The following is an 18801-nucleotide window of genomic DNA, read 5'->3' as shown; positions in this document are numbered from 1 at the left end:
GACGCAGCCGAAGCGAAAACCTCGAAGCCGCCTGGTAGTCATTCCCTCGTACGCTCTTAGAGCTCAGAGGGCAAACTATTTCCATCTGTTTTACAGACGGGGACACTGAGGCCCAGACAGGGTCTGGCGGGTGGGGGGGTGGGGTTCGGCCAAGTCACAGGGAGGCGGACCAGCCACTGGAATCCAGACCATTAAGCCTAGACTGCGCGGTGAAGAGAGAGCCCACTGGCCCCCTGCGGGCCACCGCGTGCCCTGCAACCTGCAGTCGCTTCAGCGAGTGACGGCGCTTCCCTCCGCTCCCCGCAGACACCCGACCAAGCCCCCAAGGCGGAGATTCGCAGCCCCTCAAAAATATGGCGGCCGAGGCTGGACAGTCCCGTCCCAGCGGAGCCGCATCATACCCCACGTGACCTCTCGCCCCGCACAGCAATGGCTGCTTAAGAGCCGACGAGGACTGGGCGCGGATTGGACAGTTAAAGACAACCCGCCTTCTAGCGGCTCCCTTTGCGCACGCGCAAAACACTCTAGCCAATGAAAACACGGAAAGCTGCCCGTACAGCCCATGCGGCGTCACTTCCTCCGCCCCTGTTTCAAGGGATAAGAAACCCTGCGCCGAGGCTTCCTCCTTTCCCAGGCGGCTGCCGAAGATGGCGGAGGGGCAGGTGCGGGCTCTTCGCGGGCCGGGGAGGCGTGGGGCCGGGTGGGTTCCAGGCCGGAATGGGGTAGGGCCCTCTTTGCCCTCATAAGTGTGTTGTGAAACCTAAACTCGATAATTGAACGAAAGGAGAAGCTTTCGGCCTAAGGAATCTGCAACGAGGAAGCAGGAGATAACTAGGATGGCTTCTTTTTGTCCGGGGCTGGCTAAAATGCGGCATTACCCCTTTTCTCTTAGGGGCATAATGGGGGCTCCCAAAATAGAAAGCTACTTTAAAAGTAGGGCTCGTTTGTCTTCCTCTCGGCCAGGCCTTGGCCGAGTTGGGCCCGTGTGTCCTTAGCGACGGGAAGCACGCGGAAAGCGCCTGGGCTGTGAGAAGCCAAGGATTGGCCAAAATGGAGGGCGCTACCAGCCTGCTCGAGGCGCGCGTCCCCTCGCCCTCGTGGGAGTTCTCACCCGCCGCCTGCAGCTCTGGACGCTTTCGTAGAAGGTCTTAGGCGGTGGGTCCAGAGCGTTCCTGCCTACTGGACGTCCAGGAACGAATTGCTCTTTTCGTTGCTCCTTGGGAGCAGAGAACTGATGAAAGGCTCCGCTGCCCATGGCCACTTGAGGGACACCGCAGAAGCGGTGGACTCCTTGTCTTGATTTTTTAAATATGAAAGCGAGGATGGTTCCGGAAAGGGTGTCCATGTGAATTTATGTAATGAGTCTGAGCGGTAAGGGGAGGAAAAGGCACGTTTGTGGAGTCAGGAGAGGTGGTAAGGTTCTCTGAACACGTGTTTGCGCAGTCAACTGTGCCTGGCACCATTGGGTTTATATTTAGTGTAATTCGGTTAACATACCATAATGTTCCTGAGGCAGATATTGTTATCCCCATCTTCCAGGTGAGGAAGCTGGAGATTTTTAGCCAAAGTCACATTGTCAGGAAGTCTGGCTTTAGATTCTGTATCCTTCTGCCTTCCAACAATCACAAGTATATAACAAGCACTGGGTAAGAGTGGGGACTTGACTCGTGGTGAAGAAGCCAAGGATTTGACTTTGAGAAGTTCGCCCAGGGATGCTGAGCTAAATTGGACATAAGATCTGGCACCGGCTCCTGACTACTCTGCAGAGCCTCTCCCACTAACTGGATCAATGGACAGACTGTTGCCAGCCTTTGTTCAAATCCCAGCTCATCCTCTCACCCTTGAATGTAATTGGGGCTTAAGACTTCCTGCCCTTTAGGCAGCTGAGATGTGAGGAAAGGCCTTTGTTTTGATTCTATTCACGGAAATCGTGAGTCAACCTTTGGTTTCTTGGCCACATCTGTTCGGTGGGCCTTGGGTCCTGGCTTTCAGGCCTGCTAGTGGATAGGGCACTCTGGGGGATAAGGTGACAAACCAGCAGCACTCGTTGCTTTGGGTGGGGAGTCAAAGCTGAAGATGCATCTAAGCCTTTTCATCATCCTATCTCCACCAGGTCCTGGTGCTTGATGGCCGAGGCCATCTCCTGGGCCGCCTGGCGGCCATTGTGGCCAAACAGGTGCTTCTGGGTAAGTCTGCTCTGCCCACAGTTCCTCTGGGCATGGGTCCCATCCAGCGGTCAGTGATGAGCAACAATCACCATCTTTCGTTTGAGTCTCACGACCATGAGATCAACCCCATGCACCGCTCTGAGACCTACCAGCTACTCCCTCTCCTGGGGTCTAGGAGTTCGAGATGGAAAATTTTCAGTCAGGCTGTAAATATAAGCATAAATCAAGCTCTGCTTGGGGCAAGAGGTTCCCCTGCAAGAGGCCTTGGCTTTCTTGAACGCTGTGGTCAGCTCCACACAGAAGGATCCATGTTCCAGGGTCTTCAGTAGGTGGGTGGTAACCAGTTTATATGTAGAGTCGTTTGTAGCCTTTGTTTGCACTTTCCTTTTCCTCTAGGCCGGAAGGTTGTAGTCGTGCGCTGTGAAGGCATCAACATTTCTGGCAATTTCTACAGAAACAAGTGTAAGTTAGGACCTGGGAGGAGGGCTGGAAGGTGGACCTGGGAGATTTGCAGTCTTCATTGGCTCCAGGAGCGAGCCCACTGGTGGTGGGAAGTGCTCATTTGCGTTCCCGAACAGGCCCAGGCCCTTGGGAGCATGGATGTGTGTTGGAAGAAGTTAGCCTTTGGCTGGGGGCTGAGGTTTCACACCCTCTCTTTCCCCAGTGAAGTACCTGGCCTTCCTCCGCAAGCGGATGAACACCAACCCATCCCGTGGCCCCTACCACTTCCGAGCACCCAGCCGTATCTTTTGGCGGACAGTTCGAGGTGAGCGGGGCCTGGGGACTGCAGGTGGCGAGGGGATGGGTGGCCAGTGATGAGGACTTCTCCCACTTGTATTCGAGTTCCCCGACTATGAGATGACTCCACATGCACTACCATCTGAGGCCACCACTGTGACCGTGGGGTGGGGTGGGGTGGGGTGGGGTTGGGTTGGGTTGGGGTCGGGTCCGGGTCCTCACCAGCCCTGCTGAGCAAGTCTGTTGGTCCTCCACCCACAGGCATGCTGCCCCACAAGACCAAGCGAGGCCAGGCTGCCCTGGACCGCCTCAAGGTGTTTGATGGGATCCCACCACCCTATGACAAGGTGAGCTCCACAGCCTCCTGTACAGCATTCATGTGTCTGGCGTCCGTGATGTTGCACAGTTGTACCTACATTGTTTGATCCTCATGAGAACAGCATTGGCTGAGACGCTGTCCCAGCAGCCTTCTTCCCTGTCTGTCCCTTATTCCAGGGCTCTTAAGCTCCTCTCCTTCTCTAACAGAAAAAGCGAATGGTGGTTCCAGCTGCCCTCAAGGTGGTACGCCTGAAGCCTACACGAAAGGTGAGTTCCAGGTTAGGTTGGGTACTCTGGATAGGGGACAAATCTGAGGTCCCTGAAACTGGCAAATGATGGCTCTTTCTCACGATGGTCTGCGGATGCCACAGTGGGCAGTGCCGATAATGCCAATGGCTAAGCTGATGCCAGGAGGAGCAGGGAGCCCCTTGGGGTGGCTGTATCTTTAGCTTATACCTGCTGAGAAAATTTGGGTCCTCCAGGACAGCTTGCCACCCTGGCTCCACTTGGCTTAGAACATTATTCTCCCCACTCCCACACAGTTTGCTTACCTGGGGCGCCTGGCTCACGAGGTTGGCTGGAAGTACCAGGCAGTAACAGCCACCCTGGAGGAGAAGAGGAAGGAGAAGGCCAAGATCCATTATCGGAAGAAGAAACAGCTCATGGTGAGGATGGGCTGGAACCAAAGGGTACCGTGTTCGTGGGCAGGGCCTTGAGGATGATCTCTCTGGACAGAGTGGTCTTTGTTCAGCCCCAGAGGCCTCTGCTTGAAGCCCGACTTGGCAGGGAGTGGAATTGGGCACCTAGGATGAGGAAGGTCTTGGGCAACACCCATTGACCATTGTCTGTTCTCTTACCCCACAGAGGCTACGGAAACAGGCCGAAAAGAATGTGGAGAAGAAAATTGACAAATACACAGAGGTCCTCAAGACCCATGGACTCCTGGTCTGAGCCCAATAAAATTGACTTATTCATCATGCTTGGCCTGGCCTGCCCTTCCTCCATCGCCGCCCTAGGATATGGGGGACTCCCAGGGGCTGCTGCCCTCATCCCTCAGGCAGCCTGGGGCTTACAGTACTGGGAACACAAGGCTTTAGTCACTACTGTTAAGGTCTTCTAAAAAGTTTAAAACAAAAAAACTCTTAAGAGTTCTGAGGCATAAGTGCCTGTGACTCGTTTCTGAGAGTTATTAGTGCCATTTCACTGTTCGCAAGAAAGATCTGGAAAATGGAGGGGAGCCCTTCATTGAGAATGGGGTGTATTTAAACTTGCCATGCACAGTCAGGCGCTATACTCGGCAGTTGTTAGGGTGTGAGGATGCTGGGGGCCAAGCCTGGTGTACAGAGGTAGTTCCAGATGCATAGATGGGGGAACAGCCAAGGGGTCACAGGCTCTACCCTTGTGCTATCCCTGTAATTCTGTGATCCAAACCTAATAAATTATTTTTAAAGAAACTTGGCGTCTTGCAGTGTGTGTCTGCTGTGGAGGCAGGCCCAGGGGAGTGAGGCCCTCAGCAAGAAAAGGGGCTGGGAGGATAGGACTGGCCATGCTGGAGTCCTTCCCACAACAGTTGCATAATAACCTGTTCTTCATGGAAGAGCTTCTGCCTACCAAGGAATTTTGAGTCCTATGTAGTTGAATTTCTCAAAACCATCATGGTTGCCCAGCAGATTGTCTAATTCAGCTGCAAAGTATGAGATTGTCACTTTTTAAAAAATATTTTATTCCTGAGAGGTTTCTCTACAAGGGGCCAATGTGGGACTCTTCCCTGGGATTGGAATTCCACCCCCCGCCACGAGCCACGAGCCACCCAGGCGTCGCTAAACAGTCCTCTTAAAAACAGTCTCCTCACTGGCGGTTGGTCTTGAGCCACAGCAGGAGGTTCATGAGACAGGAAACATTGAAATTAGCATTAGCCACGGAACTAGGAATATGAGATCTAAAGCTTTTATAAAGCTAGATTTGGGAGGGGGTGGAGGGAGATGGAGTCTTAAGCAGGCTCCACACCCAGCATGGAATACAAGGTGGGGCTCCATCTCACAACCTGACATGGCCTGAGCCAAATCCAAGTCATGCTTACCTACTGGGCCACCCTGGTGCCCCTAAAATTACACTAATTAGATCTGTAAGGCTGAAGAGCTTTGAGCAGATACCAAGCTTTCCTAGTCGTCTGTTCTGTGCTGCCCTTGGGATTAGTGGGTAATAATACTTGGAAATTTTAAGATTTTACTTCTTCATGAGAGACATGGAGAAGCAGGCTCCATGCAGGGGGCCAGATGTGGGACTCCCAACCCAGGACCCTGAGCTGAAGGCACTCAACCACTGAGCAACCCAGGGGTCTCAATACTTGGAAATTTCTAATTTAGGAGTTAAGTATTCAAATGTCTAACGACGCAAAAAAAAACCTAGTTGAATGTGATACATATTTGACTAATTCACAGGGCATTCCACTTTTTTTTTTTAAGATTTATTTATTTATGATAGACATAGAGAGGCAGAGACACAGGCAGAGGGAGAAGCAGGCTCCATGCCGACGTGGGATTTGATCCCGGGACTCCAGGGTCACGCCCTGGGCCAAAGGCAGGCACTAAACCGCTGAGCCACCCAGGGTATACCCTCCACTTTCATTTAGGGGGCAAATTACAACTCACATGTTCTGTCATTCATCTCCCCAAAGTGTCCAAGATACCATGGTGACATGTTTTCTCTGAGAATCCATTAATAAATGGGTGCTATCTTAACCCCTCCTGGGGCTCTCCCTCTACCACAGGAGCTGCCTCCAGAAGCAGCTAAAATTAAACACTTAAAATCTAACAAAACTGCCTGTTAAAGCAGCATAATATAGTCCCACCCAAAGCACAATCCCTCAAAAAGATAAATTCAGCTTTACAAACACGTAAAAACTTCCCACTTCAAAAACAAACCACAGACTGAGGAAATATTTGCAAGGACTACCTCTTTTGAAGAACTTGTATCCTGGGTATATTAAAAACAAAAAACAAAATATTCTCAAAACTCCACAATAGGGATGGATGCCTGGGTGGCTTAGTGGTTGGGCGCATCTGCCTTCAGCTAGGGCGTGATCCTGTAGTACCGGGATCGAGTCCCACATCGGGCTCCCTGCATGGAGCCTGCTTCTCCCTCTGCCTATGTCTGCCTCTTTCTGTCTTTCATGACTAAATAAATAAAATCTTAAAAAAAAAAAAAAAAACTCCACAATAAGAAAAGCCAAGTAAAGACTGGGCAAGAATTTGAAGAAATAGTTCACCAAAGAAGATCCACAAATGGCCAATCAGCACGTGAGAAGGTGTTCAACATTGTTCACCATTAGACGATGCAAATAAAATCTCTGGGCACCCCCTTAACCCTTCCTGGAGGGCAAATATGGAGACTCATAGAGCCTCTGGATCATTAGCAGGAACATTTTCAAAGCTACACCTTGCGCCTTACCCAACTGCCCACCACCGAAGCACCCTCCCAGTGACCGGGTATGCCTGGCCCATCTCTGCCTCAGCCTCCAGGGATTTTAGCACCTCTTCCCACCCTGGTCCATGGGCGGGGCACAAGGGAGGGTCTTACTTTGCTAGGCATCAGAGTGCATATGGGAGCATGAGCTTCTCCAGGTCAACCAGGGCTTGCGTTTTCTGACACTGCAGAGCAGAAAATCAATGTGGTGGGTTGTAACCAGCCTTAAAAAATTTTTTTAAAGATTTTTTATTATTATTTTTAAAAGATTTTATTTATTCATAGACACAGAGAGAAAGAGGCAGAGACACAGGCAGAGGGAGAAGCAGGCTCCATGCAGGGAGCCCGATGTGGGACTCGATCCCCGGTCCCCAGAATCACACCCCAGGCTGCAGGCGGCGCCAAACCGCTGTGCCACCGGGGCTGCCCCCAGCCTTAAAATTATAATGAAATTGAGTAGAAATGAAAAGAAAAAAAAAATCAGTGTATTGCAGGAAGGAAAGGAGAAAGTTGAATTAGAAAGCAAGAGGAAGAGGGTGCCTGGATTCAGTCAGAAGAGCATATGACTCTTGATCTGGACTGTGGGCTGTGGTCATTAAAAGTTGTGGACCTAGGGACACCTGGGTGGCTCAGTGTTGAGCGTCTGCCTTCAGCTCAGGTCGTGATCCTGGGGTCCTGGGATCAAGCCCCACTTCTCCCTCTGCCTATATCTCTGCTGTGTGTCTTATGAGTGAATGAACGAATAATAAATATTAAAAAAAAAAAAGCTGTGGACCTAAGTATCTCCAAACTGCCCCCACCCTTCACGGTGAAGCAGTATGTATTTTGTTTTGTTTTGTTTTGCTTTTCCCTTATCATCAAAATCTCACCAGCTATTCTGAGCAATTTGCAAAATACTGAGCATTTAAAAAAACAGAGAGGAAATAACACCTAATCTCACCACCTGGAGATGCAAACCACTAGGGGAGTGTCATACATTTCCTTCCAGGGTTTTTTCTAAGTCATCTTTGTACATAACACACATTCCAAATAACAAATGTGGGGCCTGCTGTTTTTGTTTTCTTTTTCTTTTTTTTTTTAAACTAAATACCATAAATCCTTATCAAGTCGTTCAAAAACTCCAGAAATTACTTTTTTCTTCAAAATAAAGCTACTACAAGGTCAGTGGGGTGGGGGGAGACATAGGTTTTAAAACAGAAAAATGAAAACTCCTTCCCTCTTTTAACACTACCCCCAAAGGGACTGATGCAACTACAATTAAAAATGTTTCATTCCGGGGATCCCTGGGTGGCTCAGCGGTTTCACGCCTGCCTTTGGCCCAGGGCGCGATCCTGGAGTCCCGGGATCGAGTCCCACATCGGGCTCCCTGCATGGACCCTGCTTCTCCCTCTGCCTGTGTCTCTCTGCCTCTCTCTCTCTCTCTCTCTCTCTCTCTCTCTGTGTGTGTGTGTGTGTGTGTGTGTGTGTGTTTCTCTCATGAATAAATAAGTAAAATCTTAAAAAAAAAAAAAAAAAAAGAAAATCAATTGTTTAAAAAAAAAAAAGTTTCATTCCGGGGCACCCAGGTGGCTCAGCAGAGCAAGAGACTCTTGACCTCAGGCTTGTGAGTTCCAGCCCCACACAACAATAAAATGTTTCATTCAGAATTCACAAAGCTATTAAATGTAAAAGGAATTTAAGGGGGCACCTGGGTGTCTCCGTGGTTGAGCGGCTGCCTTTGCCTCAGGTCATGATCCCAAGGTCCTGGGATAGAGTCCTGCATCGAGCTCCCCGCAGGGAGCCTGCTTCTCCCTCTGCCTAGGTCTCTGCCTCTCTGTGTCTCTTATGAATGAATAAATAAAAGATCTTAAGAAAAGAAAAAAAAGAAGAGTCAGTGGTTGGAAACGCCAGGGCTTAAACTCAGGGATTCCTAAAAGCCAAACATGGACTGTCTCACTTAACTATACCCTGTCACACAATTTGAATTTAAATAACCACGTGTAACTATTGTCAACATTACTGAATAATAAAGTCTGTGATACTTACAAGGATACAGTCCACAATTACATCACGTAAGGAAATTTTTTAAAAAGGCAGTCATCCTACAGATTGTCAATAAATATTTTTTAAAGATTTTACTTATTTATTCATTCATTCATGAGAGACACAGAGAGATAGAGAGGCAGAGATACAGAGAGGGAGAAGCAGTTTCATGCAGGGAGCCCAATGCGGGACTCAATCCCAGGACTCTGGGATCACGCCCTGAGCCCAAGGCAGGTGCTCAACCGCTGAGCCACCCAGGCGTACCAATCAATCAATATTTTTTGAATAAATGGGTCGTATTATGCCTTCTGTTCCACAATTTGCTTTGTCCACGTACAAATTCTACCAAAGGTAATATAGTGTGAAGGACACATTGGAAACTAACAGGATGACAGCAGTGGCTTCTGGAGAGGGAATACTGGGTGTGGGTGTCTGGGGAGAAGAGCAGGAGGGAGGTCTATTCACTTTAGTACTTTTTGAATTTTGCACCTTGGGCATGAAATACCTATTCAGAACTAACTACAAAAAACATATATTTTTAAAGAATTTATTTATTTGACAGAGAGAGAAAGAACACAAGCAGGGGAGAGGCAGGCAGAGGGAGAGGGAGAAGCAGGTTCCCGCCCCAAGCAAGGAGCCCAATGTGGGGCTGGATCCTAGGATCCCGGGATCATGACCAGAGCTGAAGACAGGTGTTTCACCGACTGAGCCACCCAGGCGCCCCACTCATTGCAAATTTAAAAATGAAATATGGCCTGCAATCTTTTCATTGATCAATTGATCTACCTAAAAAAAAAAAAAAAAAAAAAAAGATCTACCTAACGTTCATTAACCACTTGCATAGTATTCCATGGTGGGGCTATGGCTTTATGGATTTATAGAGCTGCCTGTAAGGATAGACATTTTGGTATATCCTAATCCTCTGTTCATTTATTTGGTTATTTAGTCAATTAGAAGAAATTGGGCACTTACATGACAGCTGCCAGAAGCCCTGGAGAGAAAGCAGGTACAAATTCCTGCCTTCATGGGATGCCTGGGTGGCTCAGTGGTTGAGCGTCTGCCTTTGACTCGGGGCATGGTCCTGGAGTCCCAGATCGAGTCCCACATCGTGCTCCCTGTGTGGAGCCTACTTCTCCCTCTGCCTGTGTCTCTGCCTCTATTCTCTGTGTCTCTCATAAATGAATGATTAATTAATTAATTAATTAAATCTTAAAAAAAAAATCCTGCCTTCACTCTAGCAGAGAAACGGAAACAGGATAAGTAAGAATACACCGGCATGTTAAATCCAGCCAGCTAGCAGAGCTATGAAGGAAACCTCATGCTCTTAATAGTGGGTCACAGTGTGGATCCTGGGGGGCAGTTTCCATGGGAGCCTGAGAGTAGGCTCTGAATAAATAATTCAATTGAGGGAACCACAAGTTGAAAGGTCCCAAGGCCAGAAAAATCTACAAGTTTTAGAAGCCGCAAAGAAGGAGGAGAGGAGATGCATTCAGATGTAAGAATGTAAAATAAGGGCACAAGGGAGGATTAGTGAGTTAAGCATCTGCCTTCCGCTGGGGTCATGACCTCAGGGTCCTTGGATCCAGCCCCACATCAGGCTCCCTGCTTAGCAGTGTGTCAGTCTCCCTCTCACTCTTTCTGTGATCTTTCTCTTTAAATCTTTAATTTTAATCTTTAAATAAAATCTTTTAAAAAATGTAACACAGACGAGCTGCATCACAAGAGAGTAAGGCCCCTTTTTAATCTTTTATTTTAATTTTTTAAAATTTTTATTTAGTTATGATAGTCACAGAGAGAGAGAGAGAGAGGCAAAGACACAGGCAGAGGGAGAAGCAGGCTCCATGCACCGGGAGCCCGACGTGGGATTCGATCCCGGGTCTCCAGGATCGCGCCCTGGACCAAAGGCAGGCGCCAAACCGCTGCGCCACCCAGGGATCCCTAAGATTTTATTTTTATTTATTGAGACACACACAGAGAGAGAGAGAGAGAGAGAGAGAGAGAGAGAGAGAGGCAGAGACACAGGCAGAGGGAGAAGCAGGCTCCATGCTGGGAGCTAGTAAGGCCCCTTTAAAAAATTTTTTTTTATTTACTTATTCATGAGAGACACACAGAGAGAGGCAGACACATAAGCAGGGGAAGAAGTAGGCTGCGGAACTCGATCCCAGGACCCCGAGATGATGCCCTGAGCCCAAGGTGGAGGCTCAACCACTGAGCTACCCAGGTGCCCCTGAGTGAGGCCCTTTATTTTTTTAATTTTTTATTTATTTATGATAGTCACACAGAGAGAGAGAGAGAGGCAGAGGGAGAAGCAGGCTCCATGCACTGGGAGCCCGAAGTGGGATTCGATCCCGGGTCTCCAGGATTGCACCCTGGGCCAAAGGCAGGCGCCAAACCGCTGCGCCACCCAGGGATCCCGAGGAAGCCCTTTAAATGTAGTCTGTGCACCAGGGCCCCATGCTACAGGATAAGTACACAAATTGAGAGGGAGCATTGGGACACTTTGATAGCAATTCTTTGTCAGTTGAATCTATAAACAAACAAACCTTTTTTTTGGGGGGGTGTAGAGATTTTATTTATTCATGAGAGACACAGAGGCAAAGACACGAGCAGAGAGAGAAGCAGGCTCCCTGCGGGGAGCTCTATGCGGGACTCCACCCCAAGACCCTGGGATCACGACCTCAGGTCAAGGCTGACGCTCAGCCTCCACCCAGGCGTCCCAATTAAATCTAGTAACGTTAAACAGAGGGCAGCCCGGGGGCCTCAGCGGTTTAGCGCCGCCTTCAGTTCAGGGCCTGATCCTGGAGACCCAGAATCGAGTCCCACGTCAGGCTCCAGGCAGGAGCCTCCCTCTGCCTGTGTCTCTGCCTCTTTCTCTCCGTGTCTCATGAATAAAATCTTAAAAACAAAACAAAACAAAACACTAAACAAAGTTAAAAATTCAGGTCCTGTCTCATGCGCATTTCCAGTGCCAGCTGCATCCGTGTCTGATGGCTCAGATATAGAACATTCCATCATTGCGGGAAGTTCTACTCGACGGTGCTGTTACAGACAGAAAACCAGCAGAAGGGTTATGTTTTTGTTTTTTCACTAAACCATTGGGGCTGAAATAGGGCATAAAGGACAACAAACTTCATTAAACTTGAAAAAAACTCATGGTCAATGCCGGCCCCTCACAAATATGGCGGCGCCATTGCTCATGCTCCTAAGACCTTCCGAAAGGCCGCCCCGCAAAAAGATGGCCGCCACCGCATCCCTTTTGGATTCTGCAGAAACACAGCCACGCGGTCCCCCTACCCCCACGTGATCTTCACTCCACCGAAAGATGCCCGCCTTCCTATAACTCTCGCGATAACGCTGGCCTCGCCTTCCCAACGTGAACTAACGGACCCAGCGCGTTCACCGCTTGACTTTCTCCGGAGGGCGTCGGCGGGTCGCGGGCTCCCGACCCGCGACCCTTCATCCTGTGCGGCGTCCGCTTAGTCTCCGAATCGAGTGCGGAGTTTGGGCCGCCCGTTAATCACAGTCGCGCCCGAGGCTCCAAATCGTGCTCCCGCCCCCTTTCGTCACTTCCTCCCTTGCCCCTGTGCAGTCGATAAGGAAACCCGGACGCCCTTCCGGCTTTCCTTTTTCCAGGCGGCCGGGAAGATGGCAGACATTCAGGTTCGTGCTCGGGGCCGGCGCGGATGCTTCGGGACCCACCCCCGGCCTCAGGGGCGCGTCCGGGAGAGAAGGACGCCCGAGCCCCAGTGTGGGGTTAATCCCAGGCAGCCTAGACACCCCAGGCCTTAATGCGGGAGCGCGTGTGTTTGAATTAAACTAGGTTAGCGCCTCCTAAATCCCGGGGGCTCCCCTTAGTGGAGGCTCAAACCTCTTAGGAGTTATTTTCTTAAAACTCAAGGTTTACGGGGTGGTTTTTCTGGAGGCCTTGGGCCATCGAGTTAATCCTGTTAGAACGGAGCCCTAAGGGCTAATCCAGGGAGCCCCGGGTTTGGTATTTATTTCTGAAGTCGCCTACGTTACATAAGGAGAGAATTCGGGGGGGGGGGTATCCTTATGGCTTGGAGAAGAAGCATTGCTGTAAGGTGTCCAGGTTAGAGGAGTGATTGTGCCTGGGTTTTAAGGAATGACTTCTGCAGGTGATGGGACGTATTTGGGTGCACAAATGCTGAAGTAATTCTGGCTCATAATTCGGACTCCGCTCAATTTCAGGGAGTGTTTTAGATGGTAATTATCCAGGCTCGGGAGGCTGCCATTTGGGGACCAAATGCTGGAGAGGATGGGGTTGGGGTTTCTGGGAAGGTTTCCAGGCCAGGTTGCCCGCCCCAAGCTCACCAGCTTCCTCCTCGTCCACCTAGACCGAGCGTGCCTACCAAAAGCAGCCAACCATCTTTCAAAATAAGAAGAGGGTCCTACTTGGAGAAACTGGCAAGGAGAAACTCCCGCGGTACTACAAAAACATCGGTCTGGGCTTCAAGACGCCCAAGGAGGTATGGGGGGATGGTATTCTGGGAAGGAAGGAGACCCCTGTGCCCCAGCACACGTGTGCCCAGACCGGGTTACCCTGCTGGCATCTGAGTGACTGATCCTGGGGCTGATGGGAATTGTAGTTCCTGTCCCTGAGCACCACCACCCCCGCGGTGGTTTCAGGAACAGCTTGTTCAGGGCTCACTCCTTTTTCTCCCTTACTCAGGCCATTGAGGGCACCTATATTGACAAGAAATGCCCCTTTACTGGCAATGTCTCCATCCGAGGGCGGATTTTGTCTGGTGAGTGAGGACTCTGGGAGCTTGGGTTCAGATTTTTGGGTCTGAGGGAGGATGGACTGGGGATGCTCAGATTCCTGGGTGAGGGGGGTTGGCAGCTTTCTGGGTCTAGAGGGCACTGGCAGATGATGTCTTTTCACAATGGTCTTCAGATGCCCACCGCGGGCACTGCTGAAAAAACCACTTGGCACAGCTGATGTCAGCGGGGCTTGGGATCCCTCCTTGGCAGCTCCCAATTCCCAGCATGCTCTGGAAGTGCCCAAGGCTCCCCTTCCCCAGGGGCTGACCTGCAATCCATGCCCTCTCCCCAGGTGTGGTGACCAAAATGAAGATGCAGAGGACTATTGTCATCCGCCGAGACTACCTCCATTACATCCGAAAGTACAACCGCTTTGAGAAACGCCACAAGAACATGTCGGTGCACTTGTCTCCTTGCTTCAGGTGAATATGGTGGGTGGGCCATCAGGTTCCCAGGCCGAGGGGAAAGAAGTGGTCTGTCCCCGGGTCTGAGGGACATGGAACCTGGCTTGGGTTGACAGGGCTCTCTGGCTGCTGTGTGGGTAGTAAACTATTGGGAGACAGTGTGAGGAGACCGGTGTGACCAAGCAGATAATTCTCAGGAGCCTCCAGTCCGTGTAAAGTGGAGGGGATTGAGAGAGGGTTTCTTTTTTAAGATTTTTTATTTATTTATACGTGAGAGAAGCAGAGGGAGAAGCAGGCTCCATGCAGGGAGCCCGATGCAGGACTCAATCCCGAGACTCCAGGATCACACCCTGGGCCAAAGGCAGATGCTAAACCTCTGAGCCACCAGGGATCCCTGAGGGAGGGCTTCTACCCTGAGAAGTCGCCAAAGGGGCTGGAGTATCCTCTGTAGAGCTTTGGGTTTGATATCTTGCACAGAGTTTTGTCCAATAAATAACCCAGGGAGGGGAGGGCAGGTGGAAATGGAAAGTGGAGCATGGGTAGGGTTTAGTGGAGCCAAAGCAGAGGCCTCAGCCTTTAGTGGCCTGCGTGGGACAGTCCAGCCTGTAACAGCCTCTGCCCACCTCTACAGGGATGTCCAGATCGGCGACATTGTCACAGTGGGTGAGTGCCGCCCCTTGAGCAAGACTGTGCGTTTCAACGTGCTCAAAGTCACAAAAGCTGCTGGCACGAAGAAGCAGTTCCAGAAGTTTTGAGGCAAGACTTCTGTCTACACCCCTGAAGAAAATAAAACTGTCTACACCCCTGACTCCCAGGTCTCAAAAACTATTTTCCCAGTTATGGGCTTGGCCCAGTGTATCTGTACTTTTGCTAGAGGGATTTTTTTTTTTTTTAAGATCTCATTTATTTATTCATGAGAGACAGAGGCAGAAGAAGCAGGCTCCTCAGGGGAAGCCTGATGTGGGATCAGGACTCCAACCTGAACCAGGGATCACTCCTTGAGCTGAAGGCAGATGTTCAATCGCTGAGCCACCCAGGCATCCCTTTGCTAGAGGGATTATTTCTGGGAGTTGAATGGGGTTGATGCAAAAGATGGGGTTCTCTTTCATCCTCTGGACCCCCATGTAAGGGTGGGGCTGGCTGGGTGCTGCCTCCTTTCTGTCTTTTCATCTCTGAAGATAGGAACCTGTATTAAGACACTGCTCCTTCTTTGGGTCTCCTTTTGATCCACGTCACATCTTGGTGTCAGAATAAGCCCTTCTACCTGGTGTTGGGGCATGCCCCCAACTCCCCCAGTCTCTGGGGAGGAAGTGAGTGAGGGCGTAGGCTCCTGCGTTCTCTCTCTCAACTCTGGTGTAAGCCTTCTTGCCTCCTTGGGAGGGTGAAGGAGAAGCAGCTATCTCAGCCCAGCTAGGGGCACTGAATGGGCTTGCAGGGTTCTGTGCTGTCTGGTGGGGTCTTAATCTTCAACCTGGGCTTTCCTGTCTCCCCTAACAGTGGAGGAGTGCACCAGGGAAGCCAGACAGCCAGCCTCTGCAGCCCCAGCACACACCCCCACCCCTTCCCCTTCCTGAGCAAGCACCAGGCTCCTTGGCAAACCCATCTGAGGGGACAGGTTCTCCCATCCATGAGGAGCTGAGCTCTAGAGGTTTCCTTTGCCTGAAAATCCAAGGAAATTGGCTTTGAAGGCACATCACATAGTGAAGCCAAGCTGGAGCCAGCCTGGGCCCCACCTCTGTAGCACCTGATTGCAGGCTGCTCAGAAGTAGGTTAGGAAGACCCTGGAAGTGAGACTTACCAGCCTTGGAAGAGAAGAAGAGTGGGGACATCGTCAGGCAAAGAAATTCTGGGGAAAAGCTTTGTGACCGGGCCAGTGATCCTGAATGTCAGAGGAAAATGTGAGGAAGGGCAAGAGATTGACCCTAAAAGTGGAAGGCTTTCTCTTGGAGAAAACCTGGGAAGGAGGGGGGCAGGACCTTGAGCATCCCTTTCAGAGATAAGAACAGAGGGCTCAGCTGGACTCTGGGAAAGGTCGGAGACCACAGGTAGTGACAGACTGGCAGATTTCTGAGAACAATGGACCTTGAGAATGAAATCGAGTTCCGAGATGATAGACAGGCCAGCGGGGGGGGGGGGGGGCAATGGCTTTTAGAATCTGGAGAGAGACCCTCACCCGAGTCACAGCAGGCAGAGACGGAGGTACTTGCTGGCTTCACCTCACCTTCACCTGAAGCTGGCTTCGGAGCCGGTGCTGCTGGGGGTCCCCAGGTCCCTGCCCCCCATGCCTGTACCAGGGACTGAGGCACAGCACTGGTACAAGGGTTGGGAGACAGGGCCGAGAGGAGAGAGGAGCTGCTGCCTCCAGGGGACGTGCCGACTCTGGACCGACTCAGCGACTCCTTTTGACCCAGACCTGGGGAGGGGAGGGCGGGGGTTCCTGTCGGAGGAAGTGGGGCCGCATCAAAGAGGCCAGGAAGGGGCAGGGACGGGTCTGAAGGGGCACCGCCCCGGAGTTTCAACCTGTGAGCCCGCCCCACCCGGTGCTGGAGGGCAGAGAGCCTGAGGGAGGGGACTGGGACCCAGAAAGGGTTCTGAGGCTGCTCCCGGAGGCCCCCCCCCACCACAGGTGTTTCCGTTTGGGGTGGGGCTGCCATGTTGACAACAGCAGCCCAGCTCCCCTGTTGGCTCCCAGCAGTTGTTGGGGTGTCTCCTTGGCACCCCACTGTTAGGTTACCTAGTCATGGGTGGGGCACCTGCCTGGTGTGAGTTGGGGTACACCTCTGCTGGACCTGGTGGGTCAAGTGGCAAAAAACAAGGAGAAATACCCTGGGTCCACACCACTTGTGCCTGGAGGGAGGTGACCACTGTCACCTTTTAAAGTCCGGTGACAGCCAGAGACCATTCCTACCTCCATCACAAGCTCAGTGCTTATCTTCTGCCCTCTGCCCACCACTCCCCCTTCCTCAACCTGCCAGCGCCCACCAGACCTGCTCCCTCTGAGCCTTCACACTGGCCCTGCCCACTGCCTGGCAGCTCTCAGCTCAGGTGTCCACCTGGCTCCCTCCTTCATTTCCTTAGGTTATAATGTTCACCTGCTTCTGTTTTTTTTTTAAAGATTTTATTTATTCATGAGAGGCACAGAGAGAGAGAGGCAGAGACACAAGCAAAGGGAGAAGCAAGCTCCATGCAGGGAGCCCGACATGGGGACATGGGACTCTATCCGGGTCTCCAGGGTCACGCCCTGGGCTGAAGGCAGACGCCAAACTGCTGGGACACCGGGGCTGCCTTGTTTTTTTGTTTTTTTTTTTTTTTTAATATTTTATTTATTCATTAGAGACCTACAGAGAGAAGGCAGAGACATAGGCACAGGGAGAAGCAGGCTCCCTCTGGGGAGCCCGATGCGGGACTTGATCCCAGGACCCCAGGATCACGCCCTGAGCCAAAGGCAGACACTCAACTGCCAGGCCACCCAAGCGTCCCCACCAGACTCTTTCCATCTGGCAAAACCTCCTGTCCTCCCAACTGCCCTTCCCAGCTTTATTGCCCTACAGAGACAGACGAGGCCCATTTCATGCATATTTGTAAGTTTATTGTAGAAACCTGTGTGACATTGCATGTTTGCTAACCTGGGGGCCGCTGGAATGTGAGCTCTGCATCCCTAGCATGCGGACATGTTGTAAACTCTCCATATATGTTTATCACAGTAAATGAGTCAAAGCTAAATCCCCACATTCTCAGAGGGCAGGAATGACTCCCAGGTCTCAAGTTCTGGAATAACCAGAAGCAGTGACCATGAGCAGATACCTCCCAAATGGAAGCATTATGACCGCAGGCTCTTCTGATTTATAGCTCTGCTGCTTATTGGCAGGTGACCACCCCTCCACCCGCCCCACCCCAACCACAGAGCCTTATAATCTGTAAAATGGGTTTTTGCCTCATTTCCCCCGTGGGAGGATGAACAATGGTTACATGTGTTAATGGAGTAGTAACTCAATTACTAATTCTAGTAAATAATATTCCTGATGGAAGTTAATTTTTCCAGAGCCCTGAGCCTATTAGAGAAGCCTTGAGGTAGCTTAGTGTAGGAGGCTCTGGGTCCCATCAGGAAGTCCCAAGGACAAGAGTCTTGCCAAGGGCCTCTAGAGATATTCAATATATGGTTGTGGAACTTGCATCTATTACAGCAAGCCCTGGTGGGCTGGCATGGGACTTTGAATCTATTTTAGCATGCTTCTAGAATATTCTGTTGCATGCCTCTAATAGGAGATCCCAGTGGCATTGCATTTTTCTCAGGGAAATTAGCTGCAGGCACAGTTTCATAGCAGGATCCTTGATTTATGATGACAGCAGGGGTCAGGCCTATTACATGAAAAGAGGGCAACTCTTGGTGGTATCACAAGGTATCACGGCCCTGCACTGATTATAGCAGGCCACTGGAATATTCTATAGCTACACTGGCAGTCATTGTTGCAGCCCCCAAGGTATTCTATTATAGCAGGACCTCCAGTAGCAAGCACCTAAATTCATTTAACTGGTCCAGTCTGGAGGTCTGTGAGTTGATTCTAGGGAACTTGGATTATAGTAGCTTCCAAGTGTGTTTGAGCAGCCCTGCTGCCATATTTTGGCACTGCCCTGAGCCCATTATGGGAAATTCCTGGGATCTAACATTGTAGTAGGTCCCAGTTCTATTACATATTATTACAGAAGCCTACAGTATAGATTCTGCTAGAACGTTCTAACAGGACATCAGAGCCGTTCTGGAAGAGTTTTAGGGGCACATCAAACCAGCCCAGGATCATACATTGTTGCTGTTGTTCATTCTACCAATATCTACTGTGCTGGCCCCTGGGAATGCAAGAGTGAGCAAGACAAATCCAGGGCCTGGTGTTTGAGATGCCCAGGAC

At 50.7% G+C, this 18801-nt stretch overlaps 2 protein-coding genes and 5 non-coding genes across 7 annotated transcripts; all 7 read left to right on the top strand.

Annotated features, from left to right (window-relative positions):
* The first annotated feature begins 591 nt into the window (after nucleotides 1–591).
* Nucleotides 592–4201, top strand: RPL13A (ribosomal protein L13a). The gene is made up of 8 exons (XM_055312053.1): nucleotides 592–662; nucleotides 2114–2186; nucleotides 2565–2630; nucleotides 2833–2934; nucleotides 3168–3253; nucleotides 3432–3491; nucleotides 3767–3889; nucleotides 4089–4201. Exons 1-8 carry the CDS (start codon nucleotides 648–650, stop codon nucleotides 4173–4175), a joined length of 612 nt encoding a protein of 203 aa, XP_055168028.1. The 5' UTR covers nucleotides 592–647; the 3' UTR covers nucleotides 4176–4201.
* On the top strand, nucleotides 2233–2316 carry LOC129501094 (small nucleolar RNA Z195/SNORD33/SNORD32 family). The gene has a single exon (XR_008662658.1). It is a non-coding gene; the product is annotated as a small nucleolar RNA Z195/SNORD33/SNORD32 family (small nucleolar RNA).
* LOC129501093 (small nucleolar RNA Z195/SNORD33/SNORD32 family) lies at nucleotides 2974–3058 on the top strand. Its single transcript, XR_008662657.1, has one exon. It is a non-coding gene; the product is annotated as a small nucleolar RNA Z195/SNORD33/SNORD32 family (small nucleolar RNA).
* Nucleotides 3291–3363, top strand: LOC129501096 (small nucleolar RNA SNORD34). The gene has a single exon (XR_008662660.1). It is a non-coding gene; the product is annotated as a small nucleolar RNA SNORD34 (small nucleolar RNA).
* LOC129501097 (small nucleolar RNA SNORD35) lies at nucleotides 3552–3638 on the top strand. Its single transcript, XR_008662661.1, has one exon. It is a non-coding gene; the product is annotated as a small nucleolar RNA SNORD35 (small nucleolar RNA).
* An 8013-nt stretch (nucleotides 4202–12214) lies between the features above and the next one.
* On the top strand, nucleotides 12215–14725 carry RPS11 (ribosomal protein S11). Its single transcript, XM_055310807.1, has 5 exons — nucleotides 12215–12371; nucleotides 13067–13198; nucleotides 13402–13477; nucleotides 13786–13915; nucleotides 14529–14725. Exons 1-5 carry the CDS (start codon nucleotides 12357–12359, stop codon nucleotides 14650–14652), a joined length of 477 nt encoding a protein of 158 aa, XP_055166782.1. The 5' UTR covers nucleotides 12215–12356; the 3' UTR covers nucleotides 14653–14725.
* Nucleotides 13595–13680, top strand: LOC129501098 (small nucleolar RNA SNORD35). Its single transcript, XR_008662662.1, has one exon. It is a non-coding gene; the product is annotated as a small nucleolar RNA SNORD35 (small nucleolar RNA).
* Nucleotides 14726–18801: the final 4076 nt, after the last annotated feature.

This window comes from Nyctereutes procyonoides, unplaced genomic scaffold (genome assembly GCF_905146905.1).
Source record: "Nyctereutes procyonoides isolate TBG_1078 unplaced genomic scaffold, NYPRO_anot_genome, whole genome shotgun sequence".
Taxonomy (NCBI): domain Eukaryota; kingdom Metazoa; phylum Chordata; class Mammalia; order Carnivora; family Canidae; genus Nyctereutes; species Nyctereutes procyonoides.
Note: the sequence above shows the minus strand (reverse complement) of the source record. Positions and strands in the feature narration are given on the sequence as shown.